Here is a 19,086-nt window from a genome sequence, read left to right as displayed (position 1 = left end):
GGAAGCGACTGCAGCTGCTGAAGAGGAAGAGACTCTGACACAGACCACTGAACACAGAGCTGACAGTAACCTCACCAAGCACACACTATATATTCCCCACACTGGCATATTTCATATATTTTTTATACACTTTCATTCTTATCCCATTTTTGGGTGTTGGGCCCAAACTAACAAGCTCCTGAATATTCCTGTTAACTCTATCTCATAAACTTTTCCCAGTTTTTGTTATGATTTCACCAGCTGCTGCTGTAATCCTGATAGAAATGTTGGTACTCAGGGGCTTGGTTGCTGTTCTTCCAACTCTTTACAAATTCAAACATGAATCAACCAAACACAGTAAAAAGGACTCATTTGGACAGTCCTCATGTATGAAGAGTTTGTAATATACAAAATGATTATTATATTATCATATTACCAGGATAACTTGGTCATTTCTTTGCTGTACAGCTTTAATATTATAACACTATACCTGTCTAACCTTTCTCAGTAGAATATTTCTGACTCATGTTCTTAACAGTGATGTTGAAGTCAGTCAGCCAAACATAACTACGACTACAAATCTTATGCTGCTGTGATTTTCTTGACAATAATATTCTTTATTTCTTTGAATTAAAGTGTTGATGCTTTTTTTCTATTATTTCAGTGCATGTTTTACTTTAATAATAGATTTCTATACTTTTCCCCAGCAAAAGGTTTCAATGCAGTTTTTGTTCCTCCATGAAAGAAGCAGCAGCAGATATTTAACCAAACCCAGCAATGATTCATTTTAACTTCATCCACACTTAAGAAATGAAAGAACAAAAAAGGACCACCAGACATAAGTGCATGAAATATTTATTTCTGTTTCAAAACCTCAAAGACGACAGCATGTGACTGTAACAATGTATAAATGTTGAAATAAAGACATGAAGTCACATGAAAGCAGAATGGCAGCAGATCACATGTTAATTACAGCAGGTTGGATTTGTTTGTAAAAGCAGAATTTGACTGAGCAGAGACTCTGTTGTTTCTCTACTCTGAGCAGCGGTCAGGGTCCAGGCTTTGAGTGACAGGGCTCTGTCCATTCAGACTGGCCTCACAGCTCATTGAGCCCGCCTTCCTCCACTGGTCTGCAGGGAGGCTCAGGGTGCTGCTCCAGCTGTAGTGGCCGTCCCTCCCCAGGACCTCCAGGCTGTGTGACACCCCTGAGGAGCTGCTGCTGCCCCCCACCTTCCAGCCCAGCCTCCAGGCTGAGGGGAAGCCCCCGCTGGCCACACACACCAGTGTGGCACTGTCCTGCTGCAGCTCCTCTCTGGAGGGGGGGAGGATGGTCAGGGTGGGCCGCACCACACCCACTGGAGGAGACAGAGAGGGGGGAGGAGAGGGGGGAGAAAAGACAAAGGAATGAGAGTGAAGGCTTGGTAATAAAGAAAAATCACATCCTGCTCATTTCTTACATTTGATCAAATCAAACAGAATAACTTGTGCTGCTGTTGCACTCATAAATCACTCAGTATCAGACCATCAGCCACATGATTCAAGTGAGACTAAAAAGCTTGATTGATAATGATTATTGATGACATCTTCATATGTGTTTCATAATGTGTGACAGTGAATAACTCGTCCCTGTGATGATTTTCTTCTGTTGAAACTGACAGAGCTGAAACACTCATGTGAATACAGTTAAAACCTTTGTCATCTGTCTCTTTCACTTCCTTTTCACTACATGGAAAATGACTGAACCGTGAACACAAAGATAAACTGCATTTACTGAGAAAAACATCTCTGTGTTTAACAGAATCCACATCAGATTATAATTCAATTTTTAGAAATTAAATTTCCAAATCAATGAATAAAAAACAAAATCTAGTAATTTTTTTGAGGGTTCAAGGTCTGGCTTGAACAACTGTTACTTTGAAACATTTTTTAAGAGACAAAAAATTCAATATTACTATGAAAAAGATAAGAAAATTGTTATTTCATGGTTTTTCTTTTTAAATTCAAAGAAAATGCTGAGATAATTTTGGTTTCTACAACTTCTCATCAGATTGATCAAATAACAAAAAAAATCATAAACGTACAAACACTTAATTTGATCAGAGGATCATTCAATACTTAAAAATAGTTCTATCAGCTATATATTGAATTAAATGAAATAAAATCTCTGGTACTTACAGTCAACGACGAGTTTGGTTCCTCCACCAAAAGTGTACCACAGTGATACAAACTCATTAAGTGGCCGTACAAAAACCTCCTGCACTGTGAACAAGCATCTATCCACTGAAAATACTCTCTGATTTTTATAATTACAGAGAGAAAATTAAACTTTACTGAATCTATAAAGCTTCTTTAATGACATGGAATGAAAATATTGTATAAATAAAGATTATTTCTTGAGTTTTTCTTTACTTTTCTACACCTGACAGAGAAATGATTACAGTCTGTTTGTAAAAAAAAGTCATTTTTCTTCACAGTTTTATATCAGGTAATACATGGTCAAATACCCATGATGCATTTTAAATAATAATGATTTCAAACTAATATTAAAATGAATATAAACATATAATTTATCTGCATTAAACCCTGTGAGTAAATGAAAGGCAGACAAACAGACATATCATAGCAAGCACAGTGAACACAAACTTGTCCTTAAATCCTCAACTGCACTTGTAATATAAATCTTTTCTTCTTTTCCATTAAGATGATAGATGGTGTAAATCCAAGCAGTATTCCTCCTGATTTTGTGTCCCACGTTGCCTTGAGTCTGTTGAGAGCAGAGAAATGATTTCCATAGAGAGGCGGCTTTGCATGGTCAGCTGATCCTCCAGTGAAGTGAGAAGGTTTATAGTCCTGTGAGTTCAACACTGCAGGACTCAGATGTGTCAGTCAACACAGCAGAAAGCACAAGCACCATGACTCTCATCACCATCCTCATCTGGACGCTGGCCTGCTGCTGTTTCACAGGTTCATTCACTCAGCAACATTTCAAACATGATGTGCTGCCTTTTCTCTCATTGATTTCTGCTGATAAATGAATGATTTGTTTTTGTCTGCAGGATGCAGCGCTCAGGTGACTGTGACTCAGCCTCCAGTGGTGACATTTACTCCAGGATCCACTGTCACTCTCACCTGTAAGACCAGCCAAGATGTTTATAATGGAGATTATATGCACTGGTACCAACAGAAATCTGGACAGCCTCCAAAGCTCGTAATAAAATATGTGAGCACACGTGAATCAGGAACACCAGCTCGGTTTAGTGGCAGTGGAAGCAGCTCTGACTTCACTTTGACCATCAGTGGAGTTCAGACTGAAGATGCAGCAGTTTATTACTGTCAGAGTGCACACTACATCGACAGTGCTTGGGTGTTCACACAGTGATTTGTCGTCATACAAAAACCTCCCTCAGTCAGACTGCAGAGACACTGAGCTGTTACAGCAGAAACCGACTGCAGCTGCTGAAGAGGAAGAGACTCTGACACAGACCACTGAACACAGAGCTGACAGTAACCTCACCAAGCACATTGTGTAACATGTAAGATTTAGTGATATCTCGCAGATGAGGATTGCAGATTGCAATCAGCTGAAACTTCTCCTGTGAGCCGAGGTTGAACTCCGTGTTAGAATTCAGGCTTCATTGTTCAGGAGGTTTTACCATGAGCCAAATCCTTTCCTCTCTAAAGCAATCAGACCCAGTGATTTAAACTGGTAAAAATGCTGAATAAAGCAGTTTCATGTCGAAAATTAGCTTTTCTGACGCTGTTCAGGTTATCATAGAAGGGCCGCTAACTCGCCACCTGCTAAAAACACTGAATACAACCGTTTCATGATAACACTCAGTGCCTCACTAATGCGGCATGTTGCAGAGGGGCTGCTAACTATGGTGGCAGATGTGAAAGCACTAATGGTCCTGTCTAGAGCCAGAGTTTGGTTTGTCCTTTCTGGGCTGCCTTAGAAACATGGCAGTGCAACATGGCTCGGCACTTGCTCCCCATTATGTTATAATTGGCTCATTTTAAGGTTACAAAAACAAAGTGTTTCTTATTTTCAGATGATTATACACTAAAGAAAACATTCTTATTACATTATATTCCATTTCTGCCCACGTATCCTCCTAAATCCTGGACCTTTAAACTAATTTGGGGGTTTATTGCTTTTAAAGATTTAGCAGGAAAACTTGATAGATAAAACAGAGGCAAATATGTTGCATGTGTCCCTGTAGTTGCGGCTGTTGAACTTGCTGCTTGCATTGTTCAAGACAAGGATTAAATGTTATTGGATTGGTTACAGGTGACGTAGGCAGACATTGTTGGACAGGAGAGAGTCAACTTTGGATCCGTTCACAGGTCAGCATAGACGCTGTGACGACAGCAGACGCAGGTCGACTACAGAATTAACAAGACATGCAAACAACACGTGAGATTAGACATAGACACAACTTAGGCAGCTAATATCCATTGCATGCCATGATTTCTGTTACCAGCGCTCTTGGTACTGTAGCTGATATCCCACCCATTATTTTCCTATTAGCCACAGGCTACATGAATAAATAAATCAGGTTCCATGTTTTTGTGATTTAACTCTGCTGAAATAAAAGTGCACAGCAGGTTAGCGTGGCAGTGATCATTTGTCTCATTGCAGACTGTAAACGCATCCTTCTCGTCAGCCTGCAGGATTTAGGTTTACGCCGACACCTCCAAATTCCTTTGAGGCTGCTTGTTTGGGCCAACAAGGCATTATTTGCCGATTAAACTGCACAGTCCTGACGTTAAGGCCTCTCAGTGCCCGCCCTGTTCTCTGAACGGACGACACAGCCCGACGTCACGGTGAGATCAAAGGACAAGTGTCATGGCATGTTCTGAACACAGAGGACTGATGCTGGTGTCTTACTCATGACCTCTGACCCTTGGGTAATCCTGCCCATACAGTGCAACTCCTTCACTGACTCCTAGTGAAATCAAAATCCACCATTATCATGTCCTGAGAAAGCAACAGGTGTAGCAGTGATCATTTAATCAAATGCTTTTTACTTTTTTAGATTTCTCCTATTTATAAATACTATTAATATTTTTTGTTTTGTGAGTGTCATCCAGTCAAATGAATCCAAAACATGATGGACTGGAGGACGTAGGCGGCAAAAGTTGGTGTTTCAAGTCACAGAGGTCAAAGTGCAAGCACCTGTTTTATGAATGGGATAAGTGGGAGGCGGGTAGTAATAACTCATAATGACCTATGAATGGAGGAGCTAATCAGGGCTGAGCCTCTTTAATAAGCCTGAGAGGAGCCTCTGATAGCATGGGATAGGGATAATCCTTTTAGGCAATGCTTTACCTGGGACCAGTCCGTCAACACTTCCTCTCTGGAGTCTAGACGAGCTCCTCAGTGTGAGACAGGACCCACATTTGATCACATCCCTTGGATCCTGTGGGATACACACTCATCTACCTCATTCACTCAGGAGATTCGGATACCTGCAGTCACTCAGGGGGGAGGGGGGGCCCACTGGGATACGAGTTGAGCCTGAATCATTATGGAATGGTTGAAGAAGATGCTGAGGAGCAGGACAATTTTGAAAGTCAGGGAGTACGTGCGGGACTACTGCAAGAGGAATGGCCTGCTGACGCTCTCGGTCTTCGCTGTAGTGACGGGATGCGTGCTTGGATTTGTCCTCAGGACGCTCAACCTCTCCACACAGGTACGGGTGGATGGGAATTTAACAGGAGGCAGTGTGACTGGATCTTAAAGTCTGTCAATATATATTATCACGTGATAGAATGGGTGTGATTTTTACCACTGTGTGCAAACCAGCACTCAGGATGGAATGTATTAATCCTCTATTGTTCACTTTTGTTTATGCACTGATGCTGTATTTAAAGCCAGTTATGTAATAGCGAGAGTGCAGAAGGGTAAGCGCAGAAATAAAGTGGCTATATAAATATTTTTTTCTTAACAATGGTTTACTTGTATGTGGAAGGTGTAGCCTCATTTTCAGCTGCTCCCATCAAAAAAAGCTCTAAAAATACACTGCTCAGCACTAAACAGCACACCGACAAAGTCTGCGAACATAGCAAAGCACATGGCAGCTAAAAAGCCAAATATTTCCTCCCAGTGGTCGGTGGAGACCAAAAACAGAGCTAAAAGGAGAGTGAATATTGGCCCTCAAACACAGCTCAAAATGTAATGTTGCTATGTAACTGCTGAATGTGTAAATATTTGCAAACAAGGTAGCCATATCAACTCAAAAGATGGTCAGTGTTGTTTACAGCTTGGTTACACTAGTAGCCAAAAAATCAGTAATTGCAGGTTTATATTATTTGTGTGATGAGCTTATTTTAAAAGGTCCAGTGTGTAGGGAGTAGCATCTAGCGGCGAAGTTGCAAAAGGGAAAGTTCACCCACGGGTCAATGGCCGGAGCAAAAATGCAAACATATGAGTGATCCTATTTAGAGCCAGTCTTTGATTTGTTCACTGTGGGCTACTGTAGAACTACATGGCAGACTCTGTGAGAGAGGACCCGCTATGTATAAACTGCTGACTCTAAGGTAACAACAGATGAGTGAGTCTGGGATTAGCATACATGCTAATTTTCACTTGCGATACTTCTTTACAAACAGCAGCCTAACTGACAATTCCTGCACAGTATACATTTAAATGTCCGTCTAAAGGCTACATGAGCTCTGGGCATTACTTTTATTGTGATGTAAGACGCTTCAAATGGACCGGGTAGCTTATGTGTGTTGGCAGAGGCTGACTCGATGATTATGGTCCAGTGTGCTCAGCAATGTAACCTTGTGCGCTGGCAGCAGCCCACAAAACATACAGCGTGGAAACCTGCTGAGCAAAGGCAGAATCTGTGAAACGCAAATACCATGCTGCAACAAAGGGACACATTCACAGCTGGAGTGACTTTTCAGAGCAGTTGTGGGAAAAAACTTCTTTAGTATGTTGTTACACTTAAATGAGGCAAATAAAAATGCAAGCTAAAGTGATTTGGTCTTTACTGATCTAGAAATAAGGTTTGCTTCAGGTGTTTCTCTCTCACGCAGGCAAAGATCTACTTCTCCTTCCCTGGAGAACTGCTGATGAGGATGTTGAAGATGTTGATTCTGCCGCTCATCACCTCCAGGTAAGGAACGTCCTCACCCGTGTTGGTCCAGACCCTGGTGAAATACAGTCGCAAACAGCTTCAGTGTTTTGAAGCTGGTATATTAAAGCTGTCACTTTTTACCCGGCCAACATTTGTATGTGGGGAACATGGGGGTAGAAAATGGACTGAAAAATGGGCCCTATATGGGACTGTCCACGTGTTCCGTATTGGCCCCAATCCAATTGCCAACATGAGTGGATTTACCCAGGCGGGCCCCACATGGGTTATACTAGGGCTACTAGTTGGTATGAGCCCAAACCCTCCTCAGTAAAAAAGAGCGTTAGTGTAGTGGTAATTGATGTGGGTGCACTGCCAGGTGAATTGGTTGATTACAGAGGAGGAAGTGGGTATACTCTCACTATACTGAAAACAACCACAGTTGATCAATTGGTGCGGTACAAAATAAAAGAACAACACACACATATATAGCAATATAAAATGTGCACAAATATAAAACAGGATAAAACCGGGGAGGGGGTCAGGAGTTGGGGTGGGGGCAGATAAGTTCAGCAATGTACTGCCAGTCCATGTGTGGCTCTAAAAAAACAAGTAACAGAAGCTTAAAATAAATCCTGTATACATATTTCAATGGCTTTTTGTTTGATAGGTGGGTGGTTATACCTGCCTATGGGGGCTAGGTATTTGGGAGACAATATTTCTTTAGACATGTTACAACCTGGTTCAAAGGTGAAAACAAAGATAGGAGACCAGACAAAAGAGAAAGGCATATTTATTTTAAAAGGTAACATAACAATCAAAAAAAAACATGTAAGTCAGTCATCAACTGTGTATGTATGGGTGTGTGGAAATGTCTGGGGTAACCAAAAGAAAGAGCAGCTGTGCCCGTGAGGGAAGAGAGATTGAATGCGAAAGTCGGAAGGTATTTATGGGCGGAGCACACTGGGCCTCGGTGTAGCTCAATCAAGCTGACAAACCTCCAGTTAGCATTTGCAACATAAGATCAAACACAGAAGTACAAACATGTAGGGACGTCTAGTGGAATGGAGGGGTCTTCACAGAAGTGGGAAGTCTGGGTGATCCTGGTGGTTCACATGGCACAGTTTAACACTGCTCAAACAAGATGTTGACTTTGATTCTGGTCTGGGAAATGACATAAAACTGAGGATTTCCCAGCTTAAACCAGAGTTAATCGTCCTGTCTTACTGTACAGTCTTATGTCCGGCCTGTCAGCCATGGACACAAAGGCAAGCGGTCGGCTGGGAGTCCTGACCATCACCTACTACCTGTGGACGACCTTCATCGCTGTCATCGTCGGTATCGTGCTGGTGCTCATCATTCACCCGGGAACGGGCTCGGAGAAAGAAGGCCACCATTCAAGTTCAGGGCCTGTTATGACCTCCGCTGACGCCCTGCTGGACCTCATCAGGTAAACACTGACAGACACAAAAGCTATCACACTGAAGTGCCCCCCAGCAAGGGTGCTGAGTCCCTCCCAGCTCTGTACCTGACCTCTGACATGATTCAGTATAATCCCTCTGTACATGATGAACAAGAGCTTACAGCCGCACGGCTCTGTGAGGATGTACGTACTTAGGCGCGGCCGGCTTTGAGCTGAATGCTAACATCAGCATGCTATCATGCTCGCAATGTTAACAGAGAAACTGTCATGGGGATCACCAAGGTCATTAAGATTCATCATCTGAGAACTGAGAATGTCTACACAAACTTTGGTGCCAATCCATTTTGTTGATGTAAAGATATATCACTGGATATGTGAAAACTTTAACCTGCTGGTGGCACCAAAGGTCAGGAGACCATTAAAGTCATGAAAGATTCATCCTCGGGGCACCATGAATATGCGGCCCAGTTGCCAGAAGAAAAGATTTTCACTGTATGTTTCTACACACCCTGGATATATGGTTACGTTTGTATGATTCCTACAAATCATTTCAACATTCCTCAAGTGACGTAGTTCTGATTAGATGTATATGAGCTGGCTTAGTCATCAGAAGTCGGAGGGGATGGTGGATGGCGTCACACCTATGCACTGCAGATCACTGTTCGAGAGAAACAAACAACAGAGCAGTCTTTGGCAGCATTTCCAGCCATGACTGTGGCACCAAAAACAGTTATTCTAAAGTAACTTAACAGACTGTCATACAAATCATCGTCTGAATCAGGCAGGTTGATTTGGATCCGTGCTAAAGTTTCAGCATGAGTTAATGCGATCATGCGTTTAGGCTTGGAGCACTGCCAGATAAAGGTTGAGGTATAAGTAGGCTTGACAGGTGATTACAGGGTCTAAACTGCCGTCCCCTCTTCGTGCATGGAGGAGTGAGGGGTGAGGGGTGAGGTGGGGGGTGATTGGTGACGAAAACTGCCACCAGATCAGCCAATAGCAACATTCCATTGCAATGGCTGACTTTGAACTAGTCACAGTGCATAGCCTGTTTATAACACAACATGTAGAATTCAAATACTTTGCACAAAAATGGCAAGATTTGGGCCTGAAACCAACAACAACTCTACTAAATACCCATATACATTGGTTTCCTGCTGAAAAAGTGGCTTGGGGGTTTATCCAAAACATGATCTTTTCTAACCAAGTGGTTTTTGTGTCACATGACCAAAGGGTAAACCACAGCATTGTTGAAACTTGAAGAAACATAGAGTATCAGCATATCTGCCACATAATAATGTACAAATGTTACGTATCTGTGGTTTATAGAAATGTACAATGCAAACATTAATTAGCAGCCCGGGCTATTATTTGCTTAAATCACTGACATCAACAGGCCTATATTTGGGACAGGCCTTTAATTCCTTTCACACAAAACTGTTGCTCAGCACAGATCTGGAAATACAATCAAAATGTTTATTTAAACCAGTATGAATATTACTTGTTTAGAATTAGGCTTTAGATAATGTATCAATTATGAATCATTAATTCGATCTAGCTCTGACAGACAGCGCATCAGAACTAGTTACGGCACTCGAGGCACCTGACATACCGACACAACACCACTTTATCCTGTGACTTGGATTAATTTTACATGAAAACCCCTTTATTTTCTTTTGATCTGAGGACCCTTAGGGACTAAAGGAATATAAATAACTTACAGGGTAATCGAGGAATGGACACGTAATTTGAGGTAGCCAAAGAACTTCTACAAAAACAATTAACTGCTTGGCGTCTAATTGAGACAGGCCTTTATTTGTCAAAATGTATAGCCACACCAGGACTGGGCATTTAATTGGGACTGAGTTTTGGTACTCTGGTGACTGGGTTAGAATATCTGTACCAGATTTTGTGGAAGTCCATCAAATAGTTGTTGAGATATTCCAGTTTGGCCCAAGTGGTGGAGCTCCAGACTGCCTTTGCTAAAAACTAATAGTATTAAAGCTCGCCTAAGATGCTCTTCCTCCTAATCGTTCGTAAGAGCAGGTTGTGAGACTTTACAGCATTCTGTCAAAGTAACGGACAACCAAATCAGGCTTTCCCGGTAAACAGATTTTCTTCCATTTGTTGCGTGTTCGTAGGTAGAAACACAAAGATATACTTGGGGTCTCTGCTATTTTTGGACCTTAAGATCTGATGGCTGGAAAAAGTATTGCCCACCCTCAAATCCCTCCCTCCTGATAGACAGATTTTCCCATTCCGCCTTATTAGTGTTGTTTTCCATGATGAGGCTTTGCTGCGTAATACCCTTAAACGGTTGACGAAAAACCTTACAGACCAATTAAATCCATTACAGATCCAGTTCAGACATTGTGACCTCTGTGTGCTTCCTCAGAAACAGGAAGCTCCCTAATCACAAAATCTCAAGGGATCAGGGTGAGCCCTGGCAGCTGACAATAACTATCACAGCAAAGACAACACAAAGTCAGGAATCATGACAGTCCCAGCGAGTAAACCTTTGACAGTGTGGTTTCGGCTAACATTTAGTTAACTCTAAAAATTGCAATAAGACAACTTAAATGGTAGCACATTTCAGTTTGTTATTACACATGCAAACACAAATCAGAATCTCAGTTTTTACCTTCACTGTCAGCATTAAATTAAGGTAAAAGAAAAAATGTGCCTACACAATAACTGCAGTGTCAGTCTTACGCAGCAGGTAGGCTAAGAATAGGGAGACACTTAATTGTGATCTGTTAAGCCTGCACTTTCTAAGAAGCTCCTTGTGCAGTGTTACGCTGCATAAGAGAGAGCTTGCAGTCTGGTGTGTGTGCCCAGGCTTACTGCAGGGCCATTCATGTCAGAGATCCACTAATACCTTCTTCTTAAACCTGATTATTTTAGTGAGCTGTGGCTGGTTTGTTGCTGCCTGTGTTCAGTGTCACTGACGTATTGTGTATTAATACAGTCCCAGTGCACGATACTGGCTGTCCCCGAGCACCTTCCACCACATGTGAGGCCTCCCTCTGGTTTTGTTGGAGTTTATTTTATTGCTGTGATTTACTTAAGTAAAAGTGGCATTGCTGCATAATAGAAATACGTTTAACGTTCAGAGGTGGGAGTAAGTTATTTATGTGCAAATCTCAAACAATTCTCCAGTCTTAACCTTCAAGTCTCAAGCGAGTTAGTGCTACTATGGTGAGTCACAAGTCAAGTCACATGAAATTCTGATGATAGACAGTGGTCATGAAAAGCTGAGTTTTATTTTCAACGTTATCAAAGTGTGGCAGCCTGCTTAAAATTTTACTGATATCTGACATTTTGTGGCATTCGATAACACCTCATAAATGAACAACAACGGAGAATGGGGATCTGAGATTATAATATCGCTCCATTATCTGTTGTGGTGGTCGTGCCAATGATTTTTGACCTGCAGATACAGGCCTACAGACCTGCTTACATACCGCTGATCTCTTCTTACGTGGCAGCATAATCCTTGAATCCAGATTTTACTGTTTTTGGACTGGCCTCCTTCATGATAGCTGCATTGCAGTAAAAATCATCCAATCATGTTTCAAAAACAAAACATCACAATGTCTAGAAAAATGCAAATAACTGATAAAAATAAGTCAATTTCTTCAACTCATATGTCTTAAGTTTAAGTCAAGTCTCTAGTCTGGGGAACCAGAAGGTCGTCAGCTCAAGTCCTTGTCCAGAACAAATATGGAGCTTGGACTGGTAGCTTGAGAGGTGCCAGTTTGCCGCCTGGGCACCACCGAGGCGCCCTTGAGCAAGGCACCGAACCCCAAACTGTTCGGGTCGCCTGTCCATGGGTAGCCTCCTCCCCTCAGGGATTAATAAAGTATTACTTCTTCTTCTTTAAGTCATGAATACCAAGCCAAAGTCAAGTCAAGACTTTCAGTTAGTCAAGTTTCAAGTCCTCAAATTTCTGACTTGAGTCCGACTCGAGTCAAGTCATGTGACTTGAGTCCCTTACCTCCGCTTAATTAAAAATCTGCCTTGAAAATGTTAGTTAATACGTAGTTGTTACCAACAAAATGTAGCTGAAGCTTAAAATAAGTGGTCCATGCAGCAAAATGCTAATTTGAGTGTTGTGCTTTAATGTAAAATATTATTGAATCAGAGATGTCTGATGCATTAGTATGTAGGTAGCGTTTTACTGTTGGAGCTCGTCAAGGTAGAGCTAATGTAGCTCTTTTCATTTGCAACAATGAATTGTATTTTTATAAGTCGATCTGTCTACCATGTAAAATCTTTATTTGTAAAGTAATTACAATGGTCAAATGGATGAAGTGATGTAAAAGTTAAATTTTTAATGAAGGGGATGAGAAGTATAAAGTGACGTGAAGTGTAAATATTCAATTAAGCACAAGTAATTCAAATTTAGCTTAAGTAGAGTACGAGAATGGCTGTTTCCAAGTTCAAGAGTGAATTTTGACCCTCAAAATATAACGTACACTAAAGCCTTAAGCTCTCTTATGCACTGAATTTTAGCAATAAAAATATCCAAATAGGATATATTTGAAAGGCTGCAAACACGATCTGATATATTTGTCTGTACATTGTCTCTAACAGGAACATGATCCCGTCAAATCTAATTGAAGCAACTTTTCAGCAGGTGAGCAGACAAACAGAGGAAAAAAATCCTAATCAATTCTTCAATACTGCAAATTAATTCAATGTTCAAAAAATCCATAACACATATTAACAAACCTCCGTGGTTGTTCTCATTCATCCCACTCCAGTACCGAACAGATTTGGTACCTATTGTACAGAACTCTGATGTAGCTGACTCTCAGGCCAACTACGTGTACGTCATGCCCGACTACCACAACCCTCGACTGGGCCACCCAGTCTTCCTGGAGATCACCCCTGCTCCTGACATCAAGTATAAAATCATCCCGAGCACCAGCAAGGGCATGAATGTACTGGGGATTGTCATCTTCTCGGCCACCATGGGTGAGCTCATTATATCACAGAAAACATCACATAACTCTAACCCTTATTTTTAAGTTTAATCTTTATGATACTGCTTTCTAATAGGTCATCATAAATGGTGTATATGTTGTAAGCAATAACTGGTTGTCACTGGCTTTTTAGTCAATTACAAAGATGAGCTGACTTTGATGAAGCTTTTTGTAGATAATAAGCTTATCATTTTAATAATTCTTAAGTAAAAGTACAGGAGTTTAATCAGCCAAATATGCTTAGAGTCCCAGAGGTTAAGGTGCTCACTCTGCAGAAAAATTGCCCGCCTGTAACTGATATATTTAATATTATTATACTGTTAAAGCTGGTCAAGCTGGTAATTTGGAACACTGCAGGAGTATTGGATAGTAATGGATTCTAATTAGTAAATATTAATAGTAAATCAGACACAGATGGCACTGCAGCGCTGTATTGCAGGTCCTTATACAGGCTAAACGAGACTTTACTTTTTTTGTAAGGGGTCACAGCTAAAAAGGTTGAGAACCAGTTTGTCTCATCTTTAACGATGCATTCTGTTTATTTTATTTAAAATCTTAGCCACTGAAGTAATAGTTACAACAGCTCTAGTGGAATAAAAAGTGAAATATTTCCTGTTGAAATGTAGTAAAGAACATCAAGATTGTGCTGGAGTTACTGATTTAGTTAGACTTACTATCATTGTTGACTGCAGACATGATAACCAACCAGAGACTTTTCACAACCTGCTAAAAGTTGTTCTTATCAATGGCTAACATCTGATCTATAATGATTTATAAACCACTAATTAAGCACTTATAAGCCCTTTTACACGTACTACAAACTCACATGTGAATGTCTGTTCTCAGGTCTGCTGCTGGGGAAGATGGGAGAACGTGGAGCGCCACTGGTCAACGTGTGCCAGTGCATCAACGAGTGCGTCATGAAGATTATTAACGCTGCCATGTGGTAAGATTGCACTTTGTGTCTCACACATGCGCCAAAAAAAGACAGACAACACCACACACTTCACGGGGTAGAGCCGGATTACGTCTAAGAATAAATCTCACACAACAACTCAGAGAGGCAAGTGTCCTCACTGCTTCTGCTCAGGAGCAAACGTCTCATTCTAAAAGCATTAATCTGCTGCTGTAACAGCCAACACACCTCTGCAGCATGACTGCAGGGATTTTCTCCCATTCAGCCCCAAGAGCATTAGCGTGCTGGCACTGGTGCTGGAGGATAAGGCCAGAAAAGGCACACAGTCGGCGATCCCATTAATCCCAAAGGTGTTGGCTGGGGTTAAGGTCAGGCCAGTCAAGTTCTTCCACACCAGACTAGGAAAACCTTTATTTGTGGACCTGGCTTTGAGCACACTAGCACTGTCCTGTTAGAGCAGGAAGGAGCCTATGCCAAAATGTTGTCATACAGTTCCATAGGTTTCAAGTGTTGAAATGCAGGGTGTCATCATCATCCTCTCCTCCACGCAGGTACTTCCCCTTCGGCATTGTGTTCCTCGTGGCGGGAAAGATCCTAGATATGCATGACCCGGCTCACCTGGGAGAGAAGCTGGGCATGTACTTCATCACGGTGCTGTCTGGTTTGTTTGTGCACGGCCTCATCCTGCTGCCTCTCTTCTACTTCTTCTTCACGCGCAAAAACCCCTTCCCCTACATCAGAGGGCTGCTGCAGGCTCTCGTCATCGCACTCGCCACCTCATCAAGGTAATAAAGATTTCTGGTAGATGTAGCCCAGCGTCTTGGTTCTCGCTTTTTTAATCTTTAAAATATGTACTGTAAGAACATCCTACCAGTTCTAGAAGGTCATTTTACCCTGACTTGACCATTTCCTCCTTCTCTTCCTGTGCAGCTCCGCCACATTGCCCATCACCATGAAGTGTCTCCTGGAGAACTGCGGAGTGGACCGGCAGATCGCTCGCTTCGTGCTGCCAGTGGGAGCTACCATCAACATGGACGGGACCGCCCTGTATGAGGCAGTGGCGGCCATCTTTATCGCACAGGTCAATGAGTATGACTTGGACTTTGGTCAGCTGGTCACTATCAGGTGAGGATAAACACTGAGTTCTTTGTGTTAACAACCAGTTCATTTTACACCTCTAACATCGCGGCTCTTGTCTCATCAGTATTACGGCAACAGCGGCCAGCATCGGGGCAGCTGGAATACCTCAAGCAGGCCTGGTTACCATGGTGATTGTCCTGACCTCTGTGGGGTTGCCGCCTGCTGACATCTCGCTGATTGTGGCCATTGATTGGGTTCTGTGAGTCTCACAAAAATGACTGTACGACATAAAGCATAAGCGGGGCTGCTGCAGCATTGTGTAAATTATTTTTCTCCTCCCATTCTCAGTGATCGGTTCCGGACGATGATCAACGTTCTTGGTGATGCCTTAGCTGCCGGGATCATGGCTCATTTATGTAAGAAGGACTTTGAGAAAGCAGCCACTGAAGCCAGTGCTACCACTACTGCTGCCAATAATGGAGGTGGCCCAAACCGGGTAAAAGGACAATTTCTGTTTGCTGAGGTTGACATGCACGTGCACAATTTAGCAGTATTTGACATTAAATATTAAAAGCAACTATCAAATTAGAATTTTGGCAAAACAAGTCTTGGAGTCTGCAACTTTGAGTGCGGCTCTATGAGGCTGTATTTGGGCACAACAGAGCTTAGAGCTAAATGCTATTGTGACCATGCTAACGCGCTCACAGTGACATAGCTAACATGTTGACGTGAGCAGGTTTAATGTTAACCATGTTCACCATTTTAGTTTAGCATGTTAGCATGCTAACATTTGCAGCTGAGGGTGATGAGAATATCATCATTTTTTAGGGTATTTGGTGATAAAGCAAGGTCAAACACAAATTTAGATCTGACAATGGTGCTAGATGATGGATGTATAAAAAGAATTGGATAAAGCATTGGAGGCGAGGCCCCGTTCATTCTTATAAAAGCTGCTCAGTAGCACGTGAAGTTCAAAGTTATAATATTACCCAGATCTTCCACCTTGTTGACCATAGACCAAGCTCACTAGAAACTTCGCTGGCAAAGAAGCTAACTTCTCGTTCAGCCCTTTGCTAGCTTGAAAGGGGATAAAATTATTTTGTCATCTGGCTCCTCTAGACTGTCAAAATGTTATCAGACCACATAGATCAAATTCCAGTTGTAAAACAAGTCATTTCACAGAGGTTGTGGCGCTCAAAAATTGCATCCACTGATGCTTCAAGCAACACGTTCTCACTACGACCTCATCACATATCGACGTTTGGTCACGTCCAGATACGACGAAGGTAACCTGGGTGCATTTGTTGTTGATGTTCTGGGACGCCGTGTCAAGTTCTGCCTGTTATGTGCATTGTCTCCTTTCAAAATACACTTCCGTTTTCACAGTAAATTTAACTTTACAAACAGTCTCTTTCAAAATAAACGTACTACGTCAGTGCAACAATTTGCGTATAGTGAATTGATGTTTTTTTTTTTTTTTTTTGCGTGGTCGGGTTTAGCAAAAAAAGAACAGGGTCTGGCTGTATAATCTTACAGGACACGAGCACCACTCTCCCGGGTGAAAGCTGTGTTTGTTGGACTCATCCACCCAACTTGGACTTTCACCGCCTTAGCTTTCATTCTTGTCCCGCCTTGTTTCCCCCTGATGCTGCAGAGCATCACTAAACTATAACGGCAACCGACGGTGTATCATATCAAGGTTAAAGAACATATTTTTTCTACTACTTTTACATCTTAACTAACTGTCCTGTTGGTGGCTTCTTCCCTACAGAGAGACACAGTCATCTCATTTGGTAACCAGAGTGTGGCGTTGTCAGACGTTCCTCTGATCGCACACCGCTGTGACTATGTGTTTGAAGTGGACGGAGACAACGTGCTGGAGAAACCTATGACCTGCTACAGCCTCTGCCAAGTCTGAGAGACTTTCACAGGATGGACAGCAAAGGATGATGCCTTCTACAGCACATAGATTCACCTCTTTGGATCGAAGGGACCATCACCATCAAAATCCTGTTAGGTTTCTGTTCTAAAGGAGAACAAAGTTTGAGTGCACTGTGGTTTCAGGGTTTAGCGGCTTGAATGGATTTTGCCTGTGCCATGCTGAAAACAAACAAACCTTCATTACTTGATATTCTGCATGTCTTCATTCAGTTTGGACTGTGGGGAGATGCTCCAGAAGTTTCACATGTAACCTAAATCCCAAACAGACACTTTAAATGCATCTGCTGACACGATCATGTGTTGCGATGACATGCATTAGATGGAGATTAGCACTCATCAGTCAGCGGTGACAGTTAGACACTCACAGTAGGCCTGTCCTCATGAAGTTTGATCAAGGTTTTGAGTTGCCTTAACACAATCTCAGTTTTGACGATAAAACTTGAATGACTTGAAAGTAAACAAAAACTGACTGACGAGCACAATTATATTGTTGAAGTGAACCTTTATGTTAGATAAGCTATTTATGAATAGATATTAAAGCAGCATTTATAGAAATATGTACACTATTCTAATTAGATGAACATTTGTGTTTTTATACCGGTCGTTTAAATTTTGTCTTGTTTTCTAATAAAAAAAAATCTGCTGTACTCTGAGTCCTGTCAGTGAGTGGTTTATTTGAAACTTAATTCAGCAAAAAATGTTTTTAAAACTTTATGGTCCTGTTTTATGTTAGATCAGTGAGGTCTGTGTATCCAAGGCTGTACTTCTGTTTTTACAATGGGGTATGTAAAAAGATTGCGCAGTAGCTCAGCTAACTTCAACCATTTAGCTCTTTTACGTAAAGCTATTAAGCTGTGACAGTAAATATACTTAAGATCATCCATAATAAATACATTCATGGTTTTATTCCATATATTCAAACTTTCATTCTATATGCACTGCTCAAAAAAATTAAGGGAACACACCAAATCACACATCAGATCATGATAAACAAGTTATTCAAGTTGAAAACCTTTACTGATGTACATTGTGTAATTTGTTGAGAACAAAATGTTTCAACAACGGTCAGTGGAAACCAAAATCATCAACCCACTGAGGGCTGGATTCAAAATCACACAGAACATCAAAGTAGAAAATTGAAATCACAGGCTGATCCAACTCCCAACTCATAATGTGACTCAGTGTGTGTGGCCCCCGTGTACCTGTATGCACTCCTGACAACATCTGGGCATGCTCCTGATGAGTCGGCTGATGGTGTCCTGGGGGATCTCCTCCCAGACCTGGATTAGGGCATCAGTGGCGGTGTCAGATGCACCAATACATAATGTCCCGTAGGTGCTCAATTGATTTTATGCCAGGGGAACAAGAGGGCCAGTCGATGGCATCAATACCTTCATCGTCCAGGAACTGCCTACACACTCTGGCCACATGAGGCCGGGCATTGTCCTACACCAGGAGGAACCCAGGGCCCACTGCACCAGGAGGAACCCAGGGCCCACTACACCAGCGTAAGATCTGACAGTCACTTTGAGGATTTCATCCAACGATATGCCTACCCAGACCATCACTGACCCACTTCCAAACCGGTCATACTGGATGATGTTACAGGCAGCATAACGTTCACCACAACATCTCCAGACTCTTTCACGCCTGTCACATGTGCTCAGTGTGAACCTG

At 42.0% G+C, this 19,086-nt stretch overlaps 2 protein-coding genes and 4 gene segments (V, D, J or C); 4 read left to right on the top strand and 2 right to left on the bottom strand.

Moving 5' to 3' along the window:
• LOC144466974 (Ig kappa chain V-V region MOPC 21-like) overlaps positions 1-19,086 on the top strand; it is a 96,972-nt gene that overhangs the window by 21,780 nt on the left and 56,106 nt on the right.
• Positions 1-19,086, top strand: part of LOC117266944 (Ig kappa chain V-III region MOPC 63-like) — a 305,866-nt gene that overhangs the window by 237,230 nt on the left and 49,550 nt on the right.
• The window catches only part of LOC144466973 (Ig kappa chain V-III region MOPC 63-like), a 215,713-nt gene that overhangs the window by 156,254 nt on the left and 40,373 nt on the right, over positions 1-19,086 (top strand).
• LOC144466972 (Ig kappa chain V-III region MOPC 63-like) overlaps positions 1-19,086 on the bottom strand; it is an 83,003-nt gene that overhangs the window by 32,277 nt on the left and 31,640 nt on the right.
• The window catches only part of LOC117266943 (immunoglobulin lambda-1 light chain-like), a 46,374-nt gene that overhangs the window by 6,596 nt on the left and 20,692 nt on the right, over positions 1-19,086 (bottom strand). The gene's annotated exons all lie outside the window — the stretch shown is intronic.
• Positions 3,365-18,062, top strand: slc1a8b (solute carrier family 1 member 8b). The gene is made up of 11 exons (XM_033642381.2): positions 3,365-5,672; positions 7,024-7,103; positions 8,296-8,511; positions 13,081-13,123; positions 13,251-13,464; positions 14,319-14,418; positions 14,940-15,173; positions 15,319-15,513; positions 15,593-15,727; positions 15,817-15,964; positions 17,240-18,062. The coding sequence occupies exons 1-11, from the start codon at positions 5,508-5,510 to the stop codon at positions 17,384-17,386; spliced, it is 1,677 nt and encodes a 558-aa protein (XP_033498272.1). The 5' UTR covers positions 3,365-5,507; the 3' UTR covers positions 17,387-18,062.

This window comes from Epinephelus lanceolatus, chromosome 15 (assembly GCF_041903045.1).
Source record: "Epinephelus lanceolatus isolate andai-2023 chromosome 15, ASM4190304v1, whole genome shotgun sequence".
Classification (NCBI taxonomy): domain Eukaryota; kingdom Metazoa; phylum Chordata; class Actinopteri; order Perciformes; family Serranidae; genus Epinephelus; species Epinephelus lanceolatus.
This window is presented reverse-complemented; position numbering and strand designations above follow the sequence as displayed.